At 50.9% G+C, this 24,529-nt stretch overlaps 1 protein-coding gene across 5 annotated transcripts in view; it reads right to left on the reverse strand.

Annotated features, from left to right (window-relative positions):
- Positions 1 to 3,712: 3,712 nt before the first annotated feature.
- SMAD3 (SMAD family member 3) overlaps positions 3,713 to 24,529 on the reverse strand; it is a 127,732-nt gene continuing 106,915 nt past the window's right edge. For all 5 annotated transcript variants that reach the window (XM_011940355.1, XM_011940354.1, XM_011940357.1 and 2 more), the window contains 4 exons: positions 14,169 to 14,381; positions 10,752 to 10,889; positions 8,123 to 8,267; positions 3,713 to 5,222 (listed from right to left, as the gene is read on the reverse strand). In XM_011940355.1, the coding sequence (XP_011795745.1) occupies positions 5,099 to 5,222; positions 8,123 to 8,267; positions 10,752 to 10,889; positions 14,169 to 14,381 (620 nt within the window). In that variant the 3' untranslated portion in view covers positions 3,713 to 5,098. The remainder of the gene's footprint in view (positions 5,223 to 8,122; positions 8,268 to 10,751; positions 10,890 to 14,168; positions 14,382 to 24,529) is intronic.

The raw sequence follows: 24,529 nt of genomic DNA on the forward strand, positions 1-24,529 counted from the left end.
TGTGACACTAAAGTTACCTCCATGCCTGTGGGAAGACAAATCTGGTGGCATTTAAGACACTGTGACAATACAGAGGAATCAGGCTAGGAGGGACTAGCAGAGGCAAGAGGTGGCTTGAGGTTGGGTTGGTGGCATTCAGTCATTTGCCAAAGGCCTTGGGGTACAGAGGAAGTGAAATACAAAATGGCACTGCAGAGACAGATGGGACACACATGGTGTTTAGGCTTGGGCAACAGCGACATACACCCATTGAGAAACTCGACCTTTGTGCAGATGGCCCAGGGGCTCCTGCTGGCACTGCATGTTGCCCTTGGTGAGTGAATGAGAGCAGCTGGATATTACATGAGGACCATGGCAGAATGTGGCCTGGCACATCGTTGGTCAAGGTGTATCTGGGCTTATAGATATTTTCCTCTGGTCCTCCTGAGCCCTGAAGTCCCTGGGACCCCTCGGGGCTCCCCTTTAAATCTTCTCTCCACCCACAGACAACAGCAAGAATCAGACTGAGCTCCTGGCACAGGAGCTTTTCCATGAAAAGTTTATTAGAAGGGCACTTACAAGAGGAAGAGAGGGAACGAGAGGACACAAATCTTTAACAATAGGGGTACAATGCTTAAACAGGTGCTCTGCTTTTAAGATAGAAAAGTTAGAAAAATCTAAAACACTATAAATACATACATGCTTTTTACAAAGTTATTAAAAGGTCAGGCTGGCTGAATAGTGAAGGTAATCAACATAGTCAATGGTCTAGTCCCCACCCCTCAACACACACCAAAGTAAGGGTCCAGAACAGCCGAGTTGCAACAGCAGCAGTGAAGGTGAGTGAAGGCTTCTTGGATAGACGGCTCCATCTCTCTGTAATGCTTTCACCCCCAGCAAGGGAGTGGGGCTTGGTTCAGAGGACCCTTGTGGAAGGGCCCAGATTTGACTCAGAGCTGCCTGCTTTTACACGCGGCCACTTGTTTAAGCCAGCCTGGTTTGGTGTTTCTGGATGCTGAGCCAAAAAGCCACTACACCCTCCACCAACATTCAGAACTGGCTGTGCCCCAACTCTTCCAGCCACTGTCCTTGGGAGGAGAGACCTTTCCAACTTTCTTAAAAAAATTAAATAGTTATCTGGCTGAATGGTTTTAAGAAATTATTACATAAATACAAAAACACCAGAATACTAGAGTATACATTACTTCTGCATAAAAAAAAAAAAAAACCATTACAGAATCACTGAGAATTTCTCAATCCAGTTTACATGAGGCAAGTTTCTTTTCTATGATAGCTGTGTTTTTGAAAAGTTGCCTTTTTAGCCCATCATCTCCCCACCAACACCTCCCCATGGGAGATGCTTCATCATCATTTTGGATCCATGTCCCCTTGCGTACGTTTTTCTGCTTTCACTACCCACTTGAGAAGCTGCTGATGCTCCTTAAATCGTGATGGAAATACATTGTGAAGACTGTTACCTGAAAAGGGGCCTACAAGGAAACATTTTTGCCACATAAAGACAGTACAGCTTTGCTGTGTTGAGGTTTGGTTCTGGTATAATGGGGATACGTATGTTTTGGGGGAACTCCCAACTCTAGCCAAGTCACACAGTAAGAAACAGTGTCCAGGGCTAAACGTGTGCCCTCTCTTGCTGCTGGTATCCCCCTTGGTGAACAGTCCTACAGGCAGCCTGCAGATTCTTCTCCCTACATCTCCTGTGAGGACGAAGGAGTGGTTGTGTAACCTGAGCTCTGGCCCTGTGGAGACCCTCATGAGGCCTGAGGCTAAGAATGAAACAGATCTTTGCTTCTTCCCCAGATTACTCACATACGTGCATGCCATGCACACACTACTTCAAACCTTTCTGTAGTCTTCAGTAAAAGCATTTAGCCTGGAATATGTCCAAACTCTAGGAAGCCAAGGGGAGATGGAGAAAAATAAAACAAAGTAAGCACACGATAATGTGCTATCGCTCACTTCAGTATATGAACAATGGTTTAAAAAAATAATCACCATGGTCAACTAAAAAAAAAAATACAACACAGACAACATAAGGACAATGGAGACGTCTGCCAGCAGCCTTGCCCTCATGTGTGCTCATTCCTAAGAGTCAAAGTCCCTGCTCCTGACTCTAGGCTTGTCTCAAAATGTCAGGTCTACAGCCTGCCAAGAAGGTGGCCAACTGAGATGATGTTCCAGCACAGGCCTGTAATCCAAACCGGCTGGGGTAACTACCTATGTATGCGTTGGAAGGATCTAAGTTACTAAATTGGGAAGAAGCAAGGTGGGGAGGGGAGAGAGGAAAGGGAATAAAAGTTGGCTCCTTGGAAGGTGCTGAAGACAAGGATCTATGTCCCAGTGCTAGCTACACTTGGGTCAGTCTCAGCACAAGCTGCAAGGTGAAGATATCATGGCGGCGAGCCCAGGGCAGGGGCAACACACACGGTCGTGCTGCCTAGATGAACGCCACTGAAAACTGCTATCCAGTCACCAGCACTCCTCTAGAACTGCCCTGGTTTCCTCTTGCCCCTTTCAACTGTCTTTTTAAAAAGTGTTTTAATATACAAATGCCATTCATACCACAGGATTTTAAAACTAAGAAAACTAGCTTGTGGCTTCAAGGAAGGAGACTAATGTTACATATGCCCAAAGCACCTATATAGCGCTCTAAGGTGGGAAAGGACCATTTCCTAACCTCTTAGGTATGATGAGCTTGATTTTCAGTATGCCACAGGCGGGTCTGCCTACCATCCCACACATCCCACACATCCTCCTCTGATGGTCTAGTCTCTGAAGAAAAGGGGCCAAGAAGTAGCCTTCAGGTCTGAGCAATGAGGGTTCTAAGACACTATCCAAAGCAGCCAAATGTGTCATTTCATCACATTCAAAGTTCATAACCTGCCAAAGTATAGGCTTCTTTTCCCCCCTTCACCTGGAATAAGACAGGACTTCCACAGATCACTGGATCACCAGAATCGGACTGTGCCTGAAGCTAGTTCGCAAGCACCCAGAGGGCTGTGTGCCACAGGAAGCCCTCACACGATCATGCAGCAGGTGGAGAATGCAGGCCCTCGGAAACTGCTGCTCATGGCTTTTAGGAGAGGAACCATGACTGTTCTAGCAGAAGCCAAAATGGAGTATTTGTGTCCTGGGTCGCAGAGCTGCCTGGGAACATGAACACATGTACAGGAGGTTCAGGGGGCTTCCTGTGTAAGTAACAGGCCACAGATCATTTCACACCGGGCACATACTTCAGACTCACAGTATTTGGCCCTCTCAGAGGAAGTGAGGGGTTTTGTGTTGTCTCTGGGTTCTGAGTCAATACTCCTTCGAGAAGACTCACGTAAGTCTGTCAAGGTGCTCCTTCCATCTCTTCCTGTGTCCTCAGGAGGCTTGGGGAGCAGCTGTCCTACCTGGAAAGCTCATGGCTAGAGTTTCAGAGGCACAGGACCCTGCAGGTGAGGCATCAGGAAACCTCTCCATCTCCCGGCAACATCAGAAATCTCATCACATTTGAGGTGTATAACCTGCCAAAAGTGTATACACTTTCTTCCCTTCACCTGGAATAAAACAGGACTTCCATAGGAAGTCCCTTGATTTTAAATCCATGCAAAAACGTGGGATAGGTCATTTTATACAAAAACAGCAGCAAAGAATAAAGTACCAATTGAAGGTGGCAGTTCTGTCTACTGTGTTCTGCAAAAGGCCGGGAAAAGAAGAGGGCTCTCTTTTCTTTTTTCCAGTTGAAATAATTGAGGCTAGTTTTCTCCCTAATTGCTGCTGGGAGCAGTACTTATTACACAATACAACTGCTATAGTTGTCACTGATGATCGTCTACCGGGAGCTAGATCATCTTATGTCCCAGGGGGAAGATGACAGACCTCTTTGTACCAAGCCTGCAATTTGCAAAGGTGTAAAAATATTGTAATAGCCCTTTTCATTTGCCTATGTTGGTCTGAGATGTTTTCCCTTCTGGTGAATTTGCTTCTGTAAATTTCAGCTTGCAGAAGTGCTGGCAGGTGTCTCTTCAATAAAACCTGGAAAAGATTCACCTTAGGAGAGAGAAGGGAGAGGGAGAGAAGCAGTTGCTGGGTCTCACTTAGGTTTCCCAGTCAATGTGCCAGCCCAGGATTTTTACAGAAGATATATAAACCAAACATTTAAAAGAGCATATGATAAAGTTGATTTAATGAATGCAACTGACTACATAAACCAATATAGCCGTATGCATCAGAATCTGGAGCGAGCTCTTACAGATGACTGGAGACGCACCCAGGGCGGTGCTGCCTGAGACCAAACGCCATGCCACGACAGGGGCCTCCTGCTTCATGAGAACACTTACCATCATTCGAATCTCTTTGAGATTAATGTGATAATGGACACTATACACTGCATACGCACTTGGCCTCAGCAGATCCTTCCAACTTTTCAAAGTGAAAAAGGACAAACGCATGTGAGTTTTTATTTAAAGAGGTGGTACTCATCAATTTTTCCCGCTGTCCTGTGTGCAGGTTCTGCTGAACACGCGCCTTCCAATCAGTATGTTCTGAGAGGGGAGGGAGACAGACAAACTCCCTCCCTCCCCACCCCAAGTCTGTCCAGCTCACGAGGGGCAGGGTCTGCTGGAGTGGTGGGGCTGGGCTGGGAATGTTCATTGGAAGAGGCACCGTCACAAGCATCAGAGAGCTGGGCGTGAGGTCTGCATGGCCCCTGCAGGCTCTTCCTACCTAGAACGCTCTTCCAAGGTGAACTCCACACTGCAGTCCCAGACAGAGGGGCGTTTCCCAGAAAGCTGTCACTCAAAAAAGGAGCCTGGGGGGAGGGGGCCGGTGGTGTAATACTACCTGTTCTGCTCACTTAAGCCACCGGAGCAGACGCCATTTCCTGCCCTTCAAAGTGGGGCCAAAGGGTAAATGTGTTTGGCAGACACAGCTGTTCGTAACATCCACCTCTGGGTTTGCTCGCGTGTTTCCAAAAACAGGTGGGTGCCCCCCTTCAGTGGAGGGAGAAAGATTTCTTCTTCCTTGACAACAACGAGTTGAGCAGAGTTCCAATTTTCTCCACCTCCTGCATGGCCATTTCCCCCAAGCCCGCCCTCCCCTACCATACTTAATGTCTCTAAGACACACTGGAACAGCGGATGCTTGGGGAGCCCATCTGGGTGAGGACCTTGTCAAGCCACTGCAAAGGCCCATTCAGGTGCAGCTCGATCCAGCAGGGGGTACTGGTCACAGTCTGTCTCCTGTAAGAAATAGGGAAAGGGGTGGGGTGGGGGACTTAAAAACATCTCCAGGGGGCTACACAAGTCAGAAAACTTTTTCTGCTTTGGTGACACTCATCTTCCCAAAGCCAGAGAGATAGACTACCTTGTTAGACGCTGTCCTAGAAGCGGTACCAATAACTTGCTGAAACTACCAGGCCAAACTCCTCCACCCAGGGAGGACTTTGGGTAAATTAAGTTCTCTCGAGGGGGAGGGAAGTCAACTTTAAAGAGTTAAACATGTAAAGTCAACGGCAAAGAGTTAAATACGCAAAGTCAATTGCAGGGTACCCAGAGGCCCACCAGTTACTGTAACAGGCCCCCTAATAAAAGAGACCACCATCCTGAGCAGAGCGCTTCCTGGCTCCCATCTGTACCAAATGGGCACGTGCCGCTCCCCTATCTCCAGATCCGGGCCCAGCCCCAGCAGGCCACGATGACATGTGTCTGTCTGATTGAGGGGTGTTTTTTACAAAGCGCCAACAGTGTCCACATGCCTTCGGTTCCCAATGTGCTGATATAATTCTCATCTACGGCCTTATTTTGGAAAATCTTACAAGCAGAGCGAGCCATGGAACAATTACTGGAAAAAACCAAGGCACACCACACGTTTCTTTTCCCCAAAGCACTTTGTCTAAATTCAGGCTGGCTGATGACGCAGCTTGCAGGCAGGCTCCCAAAGGCCTCCACTGAGCAAAGGCTATCTGCTGAGGCTGGAGTTGCTGGTGCCAGCTGGAGGTGAGAGGTGTGGGCCCTGGGCCCTGCTTTCAGCCACCGCACAGAGAGAAGAGCTGAAACCTTACTCTCCTTGGCCCAAGAGGCAGGAGGACGACAAGGCTGTTCTGGGAAGGGGCCGCGCCCGCCCGTCAGGCTGCTGTGCAGTACTGCCAGGCAGCGGTGACGCGGTGGGCCGCAGAGGACTGGGTGTGCTAGCAGGACATCCCGCACGGTGATACAGTGTCCCCAGGGAAAGGCTCTGCCACCAAAGAGCCTCTTCCTAGCACTTGGAGCGGGAGAGCTGCAATGCCACACCAGGAACAGGGCTGCTGTCTTGAGGGCACCGCCCTCCTTGCTTGGCCTCTACTTTGCTTGTGTAGCAGGGAGGTTCAGAAATGGGCCTGCAGACAAACTCTGCGGTGTCTGCATGAGCGAGGGTACTTGAACGTGGCCCTCCCGACTACAATCTGGTGTAAGAAGAGCAAATGGACATCCCCTTGCTCTTCTCCACTGCAGTCCATCTTTAAATATTTCCCTTCTCCACTAAAAAAAAAGATTAATTTTCTAACCTTTCACTCCTGTTCCCTAAATGATCTCAGCCAGGGCTAAAAGATTGCTTAAAACATTTCCCTGGCTGGACCTTTGGGCCTGGGCTGATCTCTTTAGGCCATAACATAGGTAAGTTCTTTTGAGGTCTGACCACTTTGATTGCTTCACTGGTCACTCCCGAATTTCAGAGACACCCCCGAGACCAGAGGCTATGTTCCCTGACACCCTGGGGCGGACACAGAAGAACAGCAGCTAAAATACGGTAAGTGGAAGAGGAGGATTTTACAGGACGAAATCCTCTAATGAGAATCTGACTTTCCATAAGTCATGCTCATCTGGATTTCATTACAAATGGTGGCTCAAGGCCAATATTGAAATGGGTTTGGCCTGGGTGCAGCATGACTGCAAAACAAAATGGATTCCAAACATCTGGAAAAATGAAGAGAAGGGGAGAGTAGCTTGCAAGGCACTGGCTCTAGCTGACGTGTGGGCACCCCTGCATCTGCCGCAGGAGCTGGCGGCTGGCAGTGGGGAGTGTGGAGCAGAAGGCGGGGGCACACAGCCCTGCCTCTCAGCAAACTTTTGTCCGTGAGTGGAAAGAAAAGGGACTGGATTCTCTAAACCCAAAGCAGGATGGATTGAACCAAGCAGACCAGGTAGACCTGACTACATCAGGGCCATGTTTAAACCAGTATCTAGGGCTGGGTACGGTGGTTCACGCCTGTCGTCCCAGCACTTTGGGAGGCCGAGGCAGGCGGGTCACCCGAGCTGAGGAGTTCTAGACCACCCGGGGCAACATGGTGGTCTCTACTAAAATACAAAAAATCAGCCGGGCGTGGTAGCACGCGCCCGTAGTCCCAGCTACTTGGGAGGCTGAGGCAAGTCCCAGAGGCAGAGATTGCAGTGAGCCGAGATGGCGCCACTGTACTTCAGCTTGGGTGACAGAGTGAGACTCCATCTCAAAAAAAAAAAAAAAAGAAAAGAAAAGAAACCAGTATCTAGGACTCTAAAAAAGTAATTTCTCAGCGAGAAAATTTTGTTCCTTTATAACTACCCAAATCTCCTCCTCCCTTCCCTGACTCTCAGTTTTAATATCCTGGGCTCCTCAGCATCACCAGGGGTCCCTGAGTCAGAAATGGAGCAACAGAGGAGGAAAGAACAATGAGCTGAAGACCTAACTTCCGGAAGAGGGTCATCCTAAAGCCATGTGCCTAAAATGAAGAGTAAGGAAGAAGCCGAGAGGGCAGAGTTCTAGACACAGCTCTTCTACCCGTGTGACTGCAGGCAAGTCCCTCTTCCTCCCTGGGCCTCAGTTCTCTCATCTATCCGGATGATGCCGGCAGCCCCACCTAGGGCTGGGATGAGGATAAGATGGAGCGTGTGTTTACAAAGTGCCTGCAGCTGTTCGGTGCCAGCAAACATCGCTCTGCAATTCCTCATCATTGCTGCTGGCCCAGCCCCTCCTGCCTGCCAGGCCCTGGGCTCTCTCTGATCTTTGGTCTCTCTGCTCTTGACGCCAGGGCTGGCCTAGCTCATCTCTGAGGAGCCCTGCCTGCTCTGCTGTCCAGAGTCACCTGGAGTTGGGTCCCCTGATGTAGGCAGCACCCGTAACCGACCTGTACTCCGCTCCCCAGCCTTTGACGAAGCTCATGCGGATGGTACACATTCGGGTCAACTGGTAGACAGCCTCAAAGCCCTGGTTGACAGACTGGGCCAGGAGGGCAGCAAACTCCTGGTTGTTGAAGATCTTCAGGTTGCATCCTGGCAAAAACACAGAAACAGGGCTGTGGGGATGGAAGTGGCCAGGTCTGTTGCTCCCCTCCTGGATAAAGCAAGTCCTGGACCCCCTAGACCAGCCTCATTTATACAGCTCCAGGGACACATGGTGTGTGATGCATTTGCCACACACTAAACGCTCAGTACCACGCAAAGGGAAGGCCAACTCAGTCCCTCCCCTTGAACCCACCTCCTCACTGGGAGGTGCCGCTGACATACCTGCAAGGGGAGATGGAGGCTGGCCCACAAGCTCAGACTCCCAGAGCGGGGAGAAGTCTGCAAAGTGGGCTTCCGAGAATAGGGAGATGGTGTGGAGAGGGGGGCCTTGCCCTGGGCAAAGGGGCCAGGGGACAGAGAGGTAAGGGACCTGGACCAGGTTGCCCATGCTGTGTGGGGTCTGGTCGCCCACCTAGGAACAGGAGCTCTGGCTGTTCCACAGCAGGCAGCACCAGCAGAGACGGGGCTGGCCGAAAGGCTACTGGGCCTGCCGTCCCCACAGGAAGCTCGACAGAGGGCCCAGGGCACCCTCCACCTGGGCTCCTCTGATGAATACACCTGGTGCTGGGGCTAGGTGGGAAGGAGAGATCTGGGCCACATTTTGGCCTCTGGGCACCAGGCGGGGTGGAGGTGACATTCACAGCTAAGTGAAGGTGTGCATCTAATTCTCCAGACAGTAAAACTAAAGACAGTCACAAATAAAGTTTAAAATAAAACGTTGTTTGAAGTCTTACTGCCTGAGTGCCAGGAATGTGTCAACCAGAAAAATAAAGACAAAAGCACATGCCGGAAATAGCCAAAAGGTGAGCTGGGGTGACGCTTATGAATGAGCCAACAGCAGGCTCCTGTTCTTGCTGTGTGACTCTGAGCTGGTGGCTTTCTCCTGGGGACCCTGTGTCTCTGTATAATGAGGGGCTGGCCTCAGAGGTCCTTCCAGCTCTGACATTCTATGAGCTGACAAACACCACCAGAGCCAACTCAGCCCTCACCCAAAAGATGGGGGTGGGGCCGGGGAATAGAGGAGGCAGAAGGCCAAGAGCGTCACTGAGCTTCCTCTTCTCATTCTCTCCAAGGACAAGGGTGGTGGAACAGGGCTGAACCTGGGCCCTGACCCCCAGCAAAGCCAAGAAGCAGAAGAGCACCAGACTTGAGAGTCCATCAGCCCTAGGCCCCATCCTGGCTTGGCCACTTACTAGCTGTGTGTCCTTGGACAGATGGCTGAAACTCTCTCAACTTGTCTCTCAAAGCGTCTCCTTACTTATAGAGCCAGAGAATAACTAGAATGGACTAAATGAGGTCAAAGATCGGAAGGTACTCTGTAAATGCAACCACAAAATGCTCTGGAAACCTGGTGCGCTATTACCATTTCAGACTTTCTGCATTCTAAAGTTTCCCCTGCCCGTGGTCCACCACTTCTCCACTACCATCTGCTACTCAGTGGGCAGTAAAGGGCATGCCACACACGTGTCACAGGCAATGGCCTGGCCAGGTTACCTGCTCCACTAGCCTGTCACAGGCCACATTCCGCGGGCTGCCTGCACAGTGGCTGCAGGTCCTGTGAAAAGTGGGCTTTGGCTGGGGCTTTCTGCCTTGGTTTCCTGAGGAAAGAGGCCTTAGACGGGATCAGCCACCTGCCTGATCTTGCTGTCTAGGCAAACCACTCTCGGGGGTGCAGCCTGGCACCTCTTCTTGGGGTACAGGTGGCATTTTCAGACTCACTCAGAAAATCCTCAGCAGTTCCCTAGAGTCAAACTCTGGTGACCTTCCATGGCCTCATGCTGTTGTGCTTTTGAAACATATCCCCTGACCATCTCATACGTGGCCCTCCTCCAGCCAGAGAGCTACCCATCCATGTCCTGCCCCCCATCACCTCAGGGCCTTTGCCTGGGCTGTTCTCCCTGTCTAGAATGCCCTCCCTGTGCCTAGTGCCCACCTATTCTTCAGGATCCAGATGCTTCTCCTCCATGAAGACTTCCCTGATCCATCCCAACAGCTAAATGGGCCTTCTCTCTACCTGGGCTGCTGGCTTGGTGCTTGGCACCCCTCCCTTATATTGAACTCATCCGTGTCTTTGTCTTCTGTGCTCTGCAGGTTTGTAAGGTCTGCAGGAGCAGAGCAGGGCCCCATCTACCTCTTCATCCCCTACAGCACCTAACACGGAGCCCTGCATGCTGTTAGTGCAATGAATGAGTGAAGAAAGGAAGCCATACTGCCTGAGCATCTACACACAGGGCAACGGGCAGGTACCCACGGTTAAAGGCAGACCCATCAGATGCTACATCTACTCCCTGGAGCTTCAGGGAAAGCACAGTTAGATCTGTGGGCATAGAGAAAACCCAATCGAATCACCTCCAGACTGACAACGCAATCACCAGTGAGCAGAAAAGGTGAGAAAGGTGGACTCTCTCCAGCATCCCAGGCATGCACTCGGAGAGGGAGCTCAAGCCAGGGGTGCCTGTGTGGCTGGCTTACCTGGTGGGATCTTGCAGACGGTGGCCGGGTGCCAGCCATAGCGCTGGTTACAGTTGGGAGACTGGACAAAAATAGCGCTGTCACTGAGGCACTCTGCGAAGACCTCCCCTCCGATGTAGTAGAGCCGCACGCCTCTTCCTACAGAGATTCAGGTTAGACTGGACGGGGTGCCTTTGCTCATACACAATGGCCCTGAGGTTTGCAAAGGATGCAGAGCTGCAGGGCTGCTCCCAGTGACTGACAGCTTCCCCAGGCAAACGGGCCCCAAAGCCCAAGCCTCAAGTAGGAGAAATGGGCAATGCTGGATTCCTAAAGCCAAGGGAGGCAAATGACAAGAGATGGGCACACAGGATAGGTCTCAGTGACAGCCTTTGCCACTGAGTAGGCATGAGCCTCAGTCAAGTTATTCACCCTCTGAGCCTTCGTCTGTCTCTACCATAGGGATGGGGGCTGGGCGCGGTGGCTCACACCTGTAATTCCAGAGCTTTAGGAGGGCAAGGTGGGAGGATCACTTAAGGCCAGGAGTTCAAGGCCAGCCTGGGCAATGTAATGAGGCTTCATCTCTACAAAAATATTTTTTAAAAATTAGCTGGGCATGGTGGCATATCCCTGTAGTCCTAGCTGCTTGGGAGGCTGAGGTGGGTGAATTGCTTGAGCCCGGGGGTTCAAGACTGCAGCGAGCTCCCATCATGCCACTGCACTCCAGTCTGAGAGACAGAGTGAGACCCTAACTCAAAAAAAAAACAAAGAAAGAAAATGCGAATGATAACGCCTACCCTTGCAGGATTACTGTGAGACACAGTAAGCACCTGTAAGTGTCAGCTTTTCTTGCTGCTACTGCTACCACTACCCCACTACTGTTTGGTCTCTTCACACTCCAAGATTCAGAGATTCATTGAGTAAACCTGCAGGGCTCCTTCTGGCTCAGCAGACACCCCGAGGAGCCCTTTATTGCAGGGATGGCTTAATGCTACCCCATATTTTTTTCTTCCCTCAATGCAGTTTTCTAAAACATTCCAGAGGTTTATATCATTTACTTTTCTTTCATCTCTTAAATCCACTCCAGATGGACAGAAATTATTTTTAAATTGGCTCTGCAACTTGAACAGTTACGTAAACTCTGACAATGAGCTCTTTGCTCGGCCAGGGGATGGTTCCTTCTCCTGCCTGGGAAAGTCTCTGTTCCATTACCGGGGAAGAAGCTCAGAGGTCAGAACATGGAGCCAGATGTTACAGGCCCAGCATCAGGTGGGATGAACACCAGGTGAATGACCCATGCATCACTGGATGTCCCCTGTCCTGCCTCCTATTCCCACTACTGTCCCCTTCCTCCAACCACTCCCCATTTTTCCTGGCTGTAGCTCTGCAGGGTGCTGGTTAGCTCAGAGTCCACAGGAGGGGTGACTTCCTGGCTGTCCACAACTGTACAATGTCAGTAAGAGCAGGAGGCAGAGGTGGGGATGCGAAGACCCAGACCAAAAATGTTTGTTTTCATTTCAGTAACAAAAAAATAGGCCGGGCATGGTGGCTTCTACCTGTAATCCCACTACTTTGGGAGGCTGAGGCAGGCAGATCACTTGAGGTCAGGAGTTCGAGACTAGCCTGGCCAACATGGTGAATCCCCATCTCTATTAAAAATACACAAAATTAGCCGGGTGTGGTGGCGCATGCCTGTAATCCCAGCTACTCAGGAGGCTGAGGCAGGAGAATCACTTGGACCTGGGAGGTGGAGGTTGCAGTGAACTGAGATCATGCCATCACACTCCAGCCTGGGGGTCAAGAGTGAGACTTGGTCTCCCTTAAAAAATATATATATATATATACACACACACACACACACACACACACACACACACATATGTAAAAATATATATACATTTTTTTATATATTTTAATAAAACATAGAAAAAAGCCAGTTGCAGTGGTGTATGCCTATTGTCCCAGCTAATCAGGAGGCTGAGATGGGAGAATGGCTTGAGCCCAGGAGTTTGAGACTGGGCCTGGGCAACATAGCAAGACCCTATCTGTAGATTAATCAATCAATCCAACAGTGGTATGCCACCCAGAATAAGTATCTTTTTTGAAGTAAAAGACAAAAAGCAAAATGGGAAGAACGGGTCTGGTAGTGGGGGCTGTCTGTCACCGACAATGAGGTCTCTGAGAGCCATTCCCTACCCTTCCCCACCCCCTAGACATCGGGTCCCTTTCCCAGAAAATGAGAGCACAGACCTAGGCCTGTGGCCTCCAAACTTTTCTTCTCTTCACTACAGAATCAATCCTCTCTTCAAATGAAGTCTTCTGTGAGAGCCCGAGATATAAAGCAAGCGAATGCAGAGGTGCCCTGGTTCACGTGGGGCCAGGCTTCCCTTTGCTAACCTGCCCAGCTCCTGAATTTGCCCCAGGAACCCTTCGCCAACGCTTGGGGCTCCAGGACGAGGTCTGAGAAAACCTCACTCTGCCATCTCTCCACAGCCCTTCTAAGTTCTGACAGTTGTGTTCTGGATGGTAAAATCCTCTAAGCGTGATAACTTCATAAGCAAACCAAGTGATACGTAACACAGCTTCATCTTCCTTAAGCTCACAAAGTCATCTTTGACTTATGTTCTGCGGGCTAGAAGGCAGAAGGTTCACAGTAGTGGTGTTTGGATAGTGGACAATTCTTTTCTATCTTTTCTAAATTGTCTAGAATAATGATACATGAAAATAAGAAAAGATCACTCTTCCAACAACGACTGCCTACTTATCAACCTATCCATCTGCACTTTCAAACTCTTTTTATTAACAGGATTTCAGCAGGGCTTGGTGGCTCATGCCTCTAATCCTAGCACTTTGGGAGGCCGAGGCAGGTGGATCACCTGAGGTCAAGAGTTCGAGACCAGCCTGGCCAACATGGAGAAACCCTGTCTCTACTAAAAATATAAAAATTAGCCGGGCGTGGTGGTTGGGTGCCTGTAATCCCAGCTACTTGAGAGGCTGAGGCAGGAGAATCGCTTGAACCCGGGAGGCAGAGGTTGCAGTGAGCTGAGATTGTGCCACTGCGCTCCAGCCTGGATAAGAGTGAAACTCTGTCTCAAAAAAAAAAAAAAAAAAGATTTCATATGTTGCCTTTCTCATAGACGTTCCCTTGTTGATCCCTTAAGTATTTTCCTCTGTGGCTTCCAGATTTTCTGAGATTGTATCTTTGAGTGGGAATGATTAAGTGGCCTGAACACTACCTGTCTGGCCCCTAAACAGGGCAACAGAGAATGTGGGGGCCTTGCTGGGGTGGTGAGTCTCCCCCCATGCCCAGCAGGAGGCAGAGCACAGCTAAGGATGGAGGCAAGGTTCCCTGCAGAGGCTGTGTGTTCGGGCCCGGGGCTGGGGTGGGATAGAGTGGCAGGGGCAGGGTGGGGAGCGGGGAATGGAGCCACCCCATACCGATGTGTCTCCGCGTCAGCTCCACTGCTGCATTCCTGTTGACATTGGAGAGCAGCCCTAGGCAGAAGCGCTCCGAATTGGAGGGATCGGTGAAGCCGTCCACAGTCATGGATGGCTGTGAGGCGTGGAATGTCTCCCCGACGCGCTGGTTCAGCTCGTAGTAGGAGATGGAGCACCAGAAGGCCGGCTCGCAGTAGGTAACTGGCTGCAGGTCTGTGGACACAGGGCAGGCTACTGGGTCAGTGGGTGCCCCAAGCCCCATGCTCCCTCGATGGGGTCCCACGGACGCTCTGGAAAACCATTTCCCCACATTTCAGAGGGATTAATAATCTCCCCACCCGGTGCCTTTTATTGCATAAAACTGGCAGCACCCACCAGAAAAAGATGCTCAGGTGTCCAGAGGAGATTCCATCAGCCTTGCCACACTGTGTGTGTAAAGGGTCATTGATTTCTTTTTTTTTTTTCTTTTTTTTTAGCTCATAGAGGCCCTGCCCCGCCTGCTTGACTGGATGGAAGGAGTCTTCAAGCAGGGGTTGGGTCAAACCTGAAGAGGACCAGGGGCCACCCAGTACCTGGATGAACCTGGGACAGCCACTGTCGCGTGCCCACTGTGGGGCAGTCCACACCTCCTGCACAGTCACCTCTCAGCCTCTCTTGCAGGGTTCCTAGAGTAACCACCATTAATCCCTGCCCCTAAAAGGGCTTTCAGGTTTTGGCTCTGCACCGCCTTGGGGGCAAACTCCCAGCCTGTGGAGCAGCAGCTTCCAAGCCTGCAGCAGCCAAGTGGGTTCCCAACAGCGCCCCATGTCAGCGCAGTGGACACATGGGGATCGTCCGCAGACTGAGCCTGGAGCCATGCCTCTTATCACAGAAACCATTTCCACACTTATCACATGCCGGCTGCTGGCGTGGCTAGGACGCAAACCCATCTGAAAGAAAATCTGGATTTGTCCCAGTTGTCTGTGTAGTCTCCATATGGGGCTCCTCAAAGCAAAACTGCCATCCTGCGAGGGGCTGGTTCTCTTTCTCAGAAGAGTAAATGGCAGCTTCTCCTTACACTGGAAATGGATCCCAGCCTTCCCTTTCCTGGGGCCTCCTCGCCCTCCTCTTGCCCCAGCCCAGTGGCCCTGGCGCTGTGCCCTCCTACTGCACGCCTCTGCAGCATCTCCAGGTCCATCCTCTAAGCCCTTGGCCGGGCCCTTGGAATTCCCACTCACACCGATGCCACAGGCTCTGGACCAGGACTGCGCTGCGCCCTGGGCCAACCACTTCCAGTTGCTTCTCTGTGCTGCACTGACTGCTGGGCACGAGCCCTTAGCCTACCACGCTCTGCTTGATGCCTACCTGAATCCCATCCATCTGCTGCAGAATCAGGGAGTCCCTTGCTCATTCTCACTCTTCCATCTCAAAGCTTCAGCCTGGCTCTGAAGTCCCTCTGGCTCTTAAATATACCTGGAGCCACACAGTCACTAAGAGTGTGCCTCTATGTGAGCATCCTGACTGTCCAACTCGACCATGAGGTCCCAGGGCCCAGGCTGACATCTCTCCTCCCTCACTTTAACCCTCAGTGCAGGGCTCTGTTGAGAGGGTAACAGGAGAGGCTCCCCGTGCCCATGTCGCCCTGGCCTGAGAACCCTGCTCAATGGATACCAGGCAACGTCTAGGAGGGGGAACCCACCGGGGGGACCCCCGCTCATTAGACCTTCTGAAGGTGTGTAAAGCCCAAGAGAGAAAAGTCAGAAGCTGTCCTGCCCACAGGAAGGGGTCTGGTTGCCTGCAGGACAAAGTGTCCCTGATCCCCTTATGGGGTCTAGGTACATGATCCCTTCTAAAAGCAAGGAGAATGCTACCACGAACAGAGAAGGGGCAGGCCAGTAAGACCCCTGCACTCCACACACACCCAGGAAGTGTCAGCTGGAGGGTTAGGACACCCTAGGTCAGGTTTTTCAACTTCAGCACTACTGACATTTGGGGCCAGATAATTCTTTGCTGGGTGGGTGGGTGGGAGGGAGCGTCTGTAGATTGTTGGATGTGTACCAGCACCCTGACCCCTGCCCACTAGGTGCTAGTAGTATACATCCATGCCACCCTCTCAAGCTGTGGCGATAAAAGAAGGCTGTGGATATTGCCAGATGTCTTCTAGAGGGCAAAACGGCGCTAGATATTTAACTGGATCGTGGGACACGAGCTAGAAAGCCATCCTCCAGACAGACTGGAGGTCAATCTTGGCTCAGGCATAGACTAGACGTGCAACTGCAAGCAAACCAGCTACGCTCTCTGGGCCTCATCCTCTTTACTCTCGGCGCTGTTTCTAGACAGACGGAGATAACTCATGTGAAGTGCAGGGTGCGCATGAAGCACTCAGCACATGGTGTTAACACAATGATAAAAACCGGATTCTGTGAACTTGGAAACAGCCTGGTCCTATCTTGATCACCATCAAGATGGAGGCAAAGCATTCTTATCCTTTTCCTGTCTTCCTGGGGTGGAGCAAAGGAAGATAAGGATGAAGGCATCAAAAGTACTTAATGGGGAAGGGAGGAAGGACAGGGCCAGGAGCAGCTGTGGCTTGTGCCCTGGCCCCTGAGGTGAGGCTGAGCCACGTCAGCCACATCTGGCTCTGGCTTTGCTTGATGCTTCAACATTCCAATGAGATAAGCTATATTCTAAACAATGTGGTCAGTAAAATGTGAGCTATGTTGCTTTGGAAACGTAAAAAAAAAAAAAAAAAAAAAAAAATCCAAGTGCAACCCAAGCATTCAGAGTGGTCAGGCAACGTATCAGTGCTGCTGGTCACCACTGCCCAAGTGCAGGCTCTGCTGATCCCGCTGTGTGATCTTGGGGACGTGACCTCCTTCTGTAACCTCAGTTTTCCAGTCCGTACAATGACTCTGGTGCATGAGAAGACAATAATGCTGACCACCTAGGTCATTCTCCGGCACAGGTCAGCTTGAACGTATAGCTTTGGCTGGCTCTGACTTACTCAGCAGTGTGTAGAACAGAACAGAGTCCGCACCCCAAAATCATAAAGCCCTGCCCAGCATTCTCTGGGTTTACTCCAGGCAGAAGAGAAAGAGCTAGGCTCCCAGGAACAGCAACCCAGCCCACCATTCAAAAAAAGAAAAAGCTGGCAGGCCACCCATTGCATCACATGGTGCTGGAACCATGCTCTGGAGAAGGGTGGGCTTCAAGGACCCTCAGAATCAAAGACGGGCTTCGGGTCATAGGCCGAGAGGCCCTCCCAAGCAGATCTGAGCCCTTATCCAAATAGCCCTGCAACTCACAGACACACACTGGACAGTGTTGTGGAAAACACCAGACACTAGGAACCTGACACATCATTAGGAAGACACTTGTTTGAGGGAGCAGTGAAATCAGGCCAGTGGCAAAGTCTGCAGGCTGCCATTTCAGAGAGTGCTGTTTGGACAAGCTGCCCTGTGTTCAGAAGCGGGACTGAGCCGGAGCAGCACCCCAGCCTTGCACTTTCTATTCTCTGCAAACAGCTAAAAGCCAGACGTGCTTTCCTTCCTTTCCAGGTCCCTCCTGCCCACTACACCTCAGCTGCTTCCTCCCGAAACTTGTGCAAGAAGAGTGGCAGACCAGAAAGTATGGTCATCACCTCTGGGTTCTGCCTTCAATGGCACATTTTTCTTTAAAAAACAAACAAACAAAAAACAGACGAGATGTAGTGGCTCATGCCTGTAATCCCAGCACTTTGGGAGGCCAAGGCAGGCAGATCACTTGAGGTCAGGAGTTCGACCAGCCTGGCCAACATGGCGAAACCCCATCTCTACTAAAGATACAAAAATTAGCTGGGTGTGGTGGTGGGTACCTGTAATCCCAACTACTCTGGAGGCTGAGGCAGGAGAATCGCTTGAACCCAGGAGGCAGAGGTTGCAGTGAGCCGAGATCACGCCACTGCACTCCAACCTGGAGGACAGAGCAAGACTCTGCCACACATACACACACACACACACACACACACACACACACACCCTAAAACACTAAATATGCCCTAATTTCTTTCCCAAAGGACTTATCCTTACCTACCAGAGAAACAGAAAGGACTCTGGAAAGAAGAAGGCTATAAATGGGATAACCATGAGGTTATAGTTACTGCAAAAGCATCTAGTTTGGCTCTGAGCTTCCTAGTAAACAAGACAAAAAGGGAAGATGATATGCTCTATGGCTCTGGTTGGTGGATGGGCAATGCTTACTAGTTCCTCAGGGTAAACAAAGCTTGTCCTGGCATTAAATCTTAAAAGAAATCTCTCAGGGGGAGGTGGCAACCCCTCCCCCCACCAATCAATCAATTGATCAAGCAAGCAAGCAAATAAGATCTGGTTTCCAGGGTTTACCAACAAATGCAGGAACAGTTCTATAGAAGGCTCCTCTAGGAGAAGGACTATGGGGAGGGTAAGGTGACACACCCCAGTGAACGGCAGTTTCACCTCTAGGCTGAGCATTCTGCACACCTGGGGTGGAAGACAATGGCACGTGCCCACGGCCTTCCCTTCAAACAGCCCCGCTCCCGGCCAGACTTCTGAGTCTGTGCTCATCTCTCTTTCCAGTGCAGAGGTGTTAGAGACGCAGGAACCTCCAGCTCCAGCCGCTGTGGGTCCCCCGCCCCCACCAGTGTGGTGTCGGCCAGACTTCTCGAGTGCCATAGGGCACTTAATCCATGGCTGGCCCCCTGCCAGCCTAACGCATTGGCTGGCCTCAGTTTTCAGTCCTGTTCCAAGCTGGCACAGACGTTCCATTTTGTTTAAGAAAAAGAAAACAATAAAACCCAGAAGGCAACGCTTGGATTAAGGGATGCCTATTAAAAACATGTGCAAGAGATTCAAATCCGGTAAAGGAAAAGGTGGGGAGAAATTAACTTTCTCCTCTAAATCGAAAGCAAGAAACGGACAAAGGCCAGGAGCACCGCTGCTGCAAGATGAAAGGTCAAAACAGAAATGGACTGGTTTCCTCCGGGCCCACCTCACCTGCGGAAGGCAGCTCTTCCTCACTCTAGAAGATTCCACATTCCGGTTCCCATGTTCCCCATCCGCCACTTCTCAGTCCTGCCTGGGTCCTCTGCCTGGACTGCCCATCCCCCTCCTCTGCAGGGACACGATCTTTAAGGCCCAGCTCACGTAGCTGTGAAATACTCCCTCACTGCCTCCATGCAGAATTAGCCTTGTGTCCCGGAAACTGTGTACCTGAGTCTCCTGTGCTAGAGGGTGAGGTCTCTGTGAGCCCACGCCAGCTGTGTCCCAGTACCCAGGACACTAATTCCAATCTATGTATCTAAGGACTAAAACACCAAACCAGGCTGCACAGAGACCCCCATGCCCTTTTAGCTTATGAACCAGGAACTTACTGCAACCAGGAACAGTGGCAAAGTCTAAAAACCGGGCCCTCGGGAGTGTGAAGACAGAGCCTGCAGCTGACTTCCTGTCATTATGTCGCCTGCCTGTGATTTCACAAGTGTGGGGAAGACTGGAGCCAGAGGTTGCCTTGTAGAAGAGCCTTGGGCAGCAGCATAAAGATACCTGGAACTGGGTTGGGCCTGTGCCCTGGGCCACTGTCCACGCTCAGGCCCAGTGGTCTTCGGGCTGCCCTGCCACCACACATGTGCTCACACATGAGCACAGGGGCTCATGAAGCAGAGGGGAAGCTGGGCCTGTCAGGCAGAATCTCACCCAGAATCCTAACCCTGACTCGTTGAGCGACTCACTCCCAATTCACACCGTCCCAGCAGAGGTGTAACTAGGCCAGCATAAAGTGGCACCCACTCTCTGCTGGCCAGCCTCGGGGAGGGTCCTCCCTTTGGTAGAAATAACCTAAGAATCCTCAACTCTCAGGCAAGCTGCCTGAGGAAGGGGCAGTAGGGAGGGAGAATTATGTCAACAGGAGACGCTGTCTTGGATCCAAGCTCAAGAAACATCCCATCATCCTACTCTACATAATCTAGAGGGCAATTCACAGCAAGTGACCACCTTTCAGTCTGAAGCACTGCATCCGGCATCGGCCACCTCCAAGCTGCCCTGTCCCTCTCACTCCAAGCTGCCCCATCCCCGCTTCTCTCTCCTGGCACTGACACTCTGGGAAGCCATCGCTTCCTTTAACTGCAGCTCAACTGCTCCCCCAGGGCTCTCCCTGGGACATTATTTTCCTCAGTCACGGCTCCGCCCTAATTGTCTCACTTTAAGACAGGGAACAACTTACTCACTGGGCAGAACCCAGCTCACTACCTTTTTCCTCTCTCCACCTGCCTCCTCCTTCCCCTCCACGTACCCCAATCCTTCCGCCTTAAATGCCTAGGAAATTCCCAGTGACTCACCCAGCACACTGTGTAATAACAGGAACATCACCTGCTCATATCCCCTGCCCTGCGAACAACGGTCCCAGGGTCTCCGAGAGCCTGCCTGGGGCAGGATGCTGAGTCCAGTCTCAACCAGGAGTCCCTGCCCCGTAATCACCAGAAGTGGCTTTGCTGGGGCAAGGAGGCTCAACCTTCCCCAGATCTGAGCCCTGGAGCTAACGCCTGGAGTGGGGAGGAAATGAAAGGAGAAACCAGATGTCCTCTGCTTTATTTCTTTTTGCACAGTAATTTCATAATAATCTCTTTAAAAGAAATAATCAGATGTCCTGAGATGTCCCCATTTTTTCCTAGGAAGAGCTCCCTGTGTGCTTGCCTCCATCCTAGGATTTGGGACTCACTGACTCTGAGTCAGTGCAAAGGTTGCCCTGCTGGGTGCCTCTACTCCCCACCTGTTACTTGCCCTTCAGTGTACTGCTGACTACTGCAGCCCCCTCCCCTCCCACACACTGCTCCCTAAAGACTCCCCCTTGAACCCCTGATGCCAAATCCAAGGCCGCTTCTTAAATCTCATTTTGCATCTCTGCAGGGCCTGCTTGGGGCCACCGTCCTTCAGGGCTTCCCTCCCCTCTGAGCTGCTGTGACCCCATCATCCCCCTGACCTCAGCCTTCCCCAAGGAACCCCCCCCCCCGCCCGAGTGCGTCTCTGGCTGTCTTTCCATATTGAGCTGGGTCGCCCTCTCCACTAAATTCATTCACTGTCATGACTTCAGCCAAACTTCATTGGTGTTTGCAGAGTGAGATCTACGGATGGGCAGTGGGATGATAAAAGAGAAGTGCAGGAACAGCGATCAGTGCATGGGAGGAACACTGGGTCAGACAGGCCTCCTTCTGCAGGCTCCTCAGAGCGTGGCCATGTGAGTCCCTCCTGAGTGGGGGCTGCAGGAGGGGCCAAAATACAGGCTTTCCACACTCATTCAACCACCAAATAATCCCTTCTCTCAGGCCCCGCTGTGGGAAAGGCTGTCACAAATGTTAATGGTTTCCAAATCTGCACCTCCAGCGCCAGGTGCTTTCCTGACTAAGCACAGGCAACCACCACCATCTTCCACCCCAAACCCACTCCACTTCCTGGGTGTCCAGCCTCGATGGAGGCATTACCATCATCCCCACTTAACGCTGGTCAACAAACCCTGCTCATTCAGGCCCAGGACTCCCTCTCAAATGCATTCTCCTGGCTCTGGACCATTTCTCGAAAGCATCCATCTCAGCCTCCTCGAGAGGAAGAGCTTTCTAAGTGGGTTTTTGTTTTTGTTTTGTTTTGCCTCCAGTAATTTCCCCTAGAATTTAGATTCCACACAGTGGCCAGATTAATCTTTATGAAGCTGTCATCAGAAAACCTCCCCATTCAAAACCCATGAACAGCTGTACTCTACAGGCAAGAGGGCGCTAAACAGACACTCAGGGGTCTTTTCTCAGTGCCCCACCTGCCATTTCAGCCTCGTCTTCCCGCCTTGTCCTTCTTGAGACAACCACCAACCACCATGCCAGCTGTCCTCAGATCACATCCTGCCCTTGGACCTGCAATGGCCTTCCCTCCTTCTCTGCCTCACAGGATCCCACCTGTCCTTCAAGGGCCCGCTCACACATGGCATGACCTCTCCCATGTCTCCCCACTCCATCCACACTTCCCTACTTTCCTCCTTGGCATGTACTATTCCTCCTTCTTCTGGGCTTGCTCCCTGGGCACCTGGCACAATGCATTACAGGTGGACGTGGACACCTCCAGCTGCCCCTCCCCCGCCCCCAGGCTGCAAATGCCTGGTGCTCTCCCAGCTCTGGCCCCCAGCATCAGTACATACTGGGAACTCAGCCAATGCTGACTGAGTGCATGAATACAGAGGAGACGCCTGGCCGGCCTGGAATTCCATCGCTCCCTCCCTTGAACCCTCAGAGTTCTTCATCTGCACCTACTTCTTGTTTTAGAATCATTTTTAGTCCTGCCTTATTAATCCCAACAAGGCCGGAGCCCCTTGATGGCTGGGTCTGTGGTCCCTCTTCCAATCCCCCACCTGAACAGCATGCAGACCACAAGTATCTGGGAATGAGGGAGTGAGGAAGAGGCAGGTAAGCAGGCAGGGCTTCCCCGCCAGGGGCCACAGCCTAGCATTAGTCTCCAATGTAAAAGTCAGCAAATGCCTTGCCTGAGCCTTGTTCCTCCAAGTGAGGAGGGTGGGGACAGCTGGTCCAAATGGCCCAGCAAGGCAGTGTCATGCCGCAATGGAAGTGCAGGCTCTGGAGTGAGAGGGCCTGAGTTCAAAGCCAGCTTCTCCATTCACTAGCTGTGAATCTGGGATACATCAGTTCACCAATGTGTTCCCCGGTTTCCTAATCTGTAAAATGAAAAATCACAACATTTCTGCCTTATAAAGTTACAAGGATTGGGTTAACACGCAGGAAGCACTCTGAATAACAGTAAACAGCAAACTCAAGAAATGTTTCCCATCGTCATCACCATCTCACCCCCTTCCAGCTATGACAATGGGAGTCCAGGCGACCTTCTGAGTAGGGATGAAGTCAATGGTTTGAATGAGTGAAGGGGAGCACAGGGGCTCATGAAGCAGAGGGGAAGCCAGGCCTGTCAGCGCAGTGATTCATCCAGAATCCTAATCCCGACTCACTGGGCGACTCGCCCCCGATTCACACTGTCCCAGCAGAGATGCAACTAGGCCAGTGCAAACTGGCAGCCATTCTCTGCTGGCCAGGCTCGGGGAGGGTCCTCCCTTTGGAAGAAATAACCTAAGAATCCTCAATCCTCAGGCAAGCTGCCTGAGGAAGGGGCAGTAGGGAGGGAGAACTATGTCAATGGGGGATGCTGCCTTGGGTCCAAGCTCAAGAAACATCCCATCATCCTCATCCTAGTCTACACAATCTAGAGGGCAGTTCACAGCAAATGACCACCTTTCCGTCTGGAGCACCGCGTCCAGCATCAGCCACCTCCAAGCTGCCCTGGGACTGCTATGGTTTCAAAAGCAAGTGTCTGCTTGGAAGGCTGACGACTAAAAGTGCTACCTTGGCCCCAGTAGGGTTTTAAAATGGCACAGAAAATAAATCTAAAGCAGCCAATCTCAAAAGCTGAAAGCCTGGAGTCAAGTTCATCATCATGGCCTTTAATTTCTCAAGAGTTAACTTCGCTTCTAGCCTTCAGTTTGTTTTTAATAACTCAGTCCTTTCATATCAGGAATCTGACCTTCCCTCTGCAAAGCCCGGCACTCACGGTGATATTATTTTACAAAAATGTTAAAACAGATCCCCCAAAGTCACATCCCACACTGCCCAGGTCAGCCTGTTCTAAAGGGTTTCAGGCATCTCCTAATACTCCAAATGATGAGTTTCTTCATCTGACGCTGTCAGTCAAGGTCTGGAAGCAAATGGGCACAAAAACCAGTCCAATCCACTTTGATTCACCAAGAAATATTAACTGTTTCTTTTCCTGAGCCACAAATTAAGCCTCAGCAATAAAGCCCCAAACAAGATCCAACCTACATTTTCTAAAACTACCAGACCAGAATATAAAAAACTCCCATCAATAAAAACTAAACGGATATTTCATTTGTTTTGAGCCCTTTGGCAGGTTCCATGCCAAAGTCTATCCCAGAACTGAAGGACCCTACTGGGTTAGAAAAGTGAGTCTTGGAAAAACTGATCCAGAAGTCTAACCACGGAGGGATGTAGCAGAAACAATGGACCCTCCACTCCAAAACATCACGAGACAACAACGATAAACAAGACACGTAAATACAGAAATGTGTTTACAAAATAACATGAGAAGAGAGAATGAAAAAACCAGATATGCACTATGATCTCAGTGGCAAGGCACAGATATGTATGTATATGCCTGATGCACAAACATCAGGACTGTGATCACACACAGTTATGTCAGGGTGCTGGGATGATGGGCACTTTGACTTTATTTTCAAATTCCTTATATGTTGCTATTTTAAGAAAAATTACATAATTGTAAGATGAAACACTCCAGTAAGTATATCTGAAA

This window comes from Colobus angolensis, unplaced genomic scaffold (genome assembly GCF_000951035.1).
Source record: "Colobus angolensis palliatus isolate OR3802 unplaced genomic scaffold, Cang.pa_1.0 Scaffold19, whole genome shotgun sequence".
Classification (NCBI taxonomy): Eukaryota; Metazoa; Chordata; class Mammalia; order Primates; family Cercopithecidae; genus Colobus; species Colobus angolensis.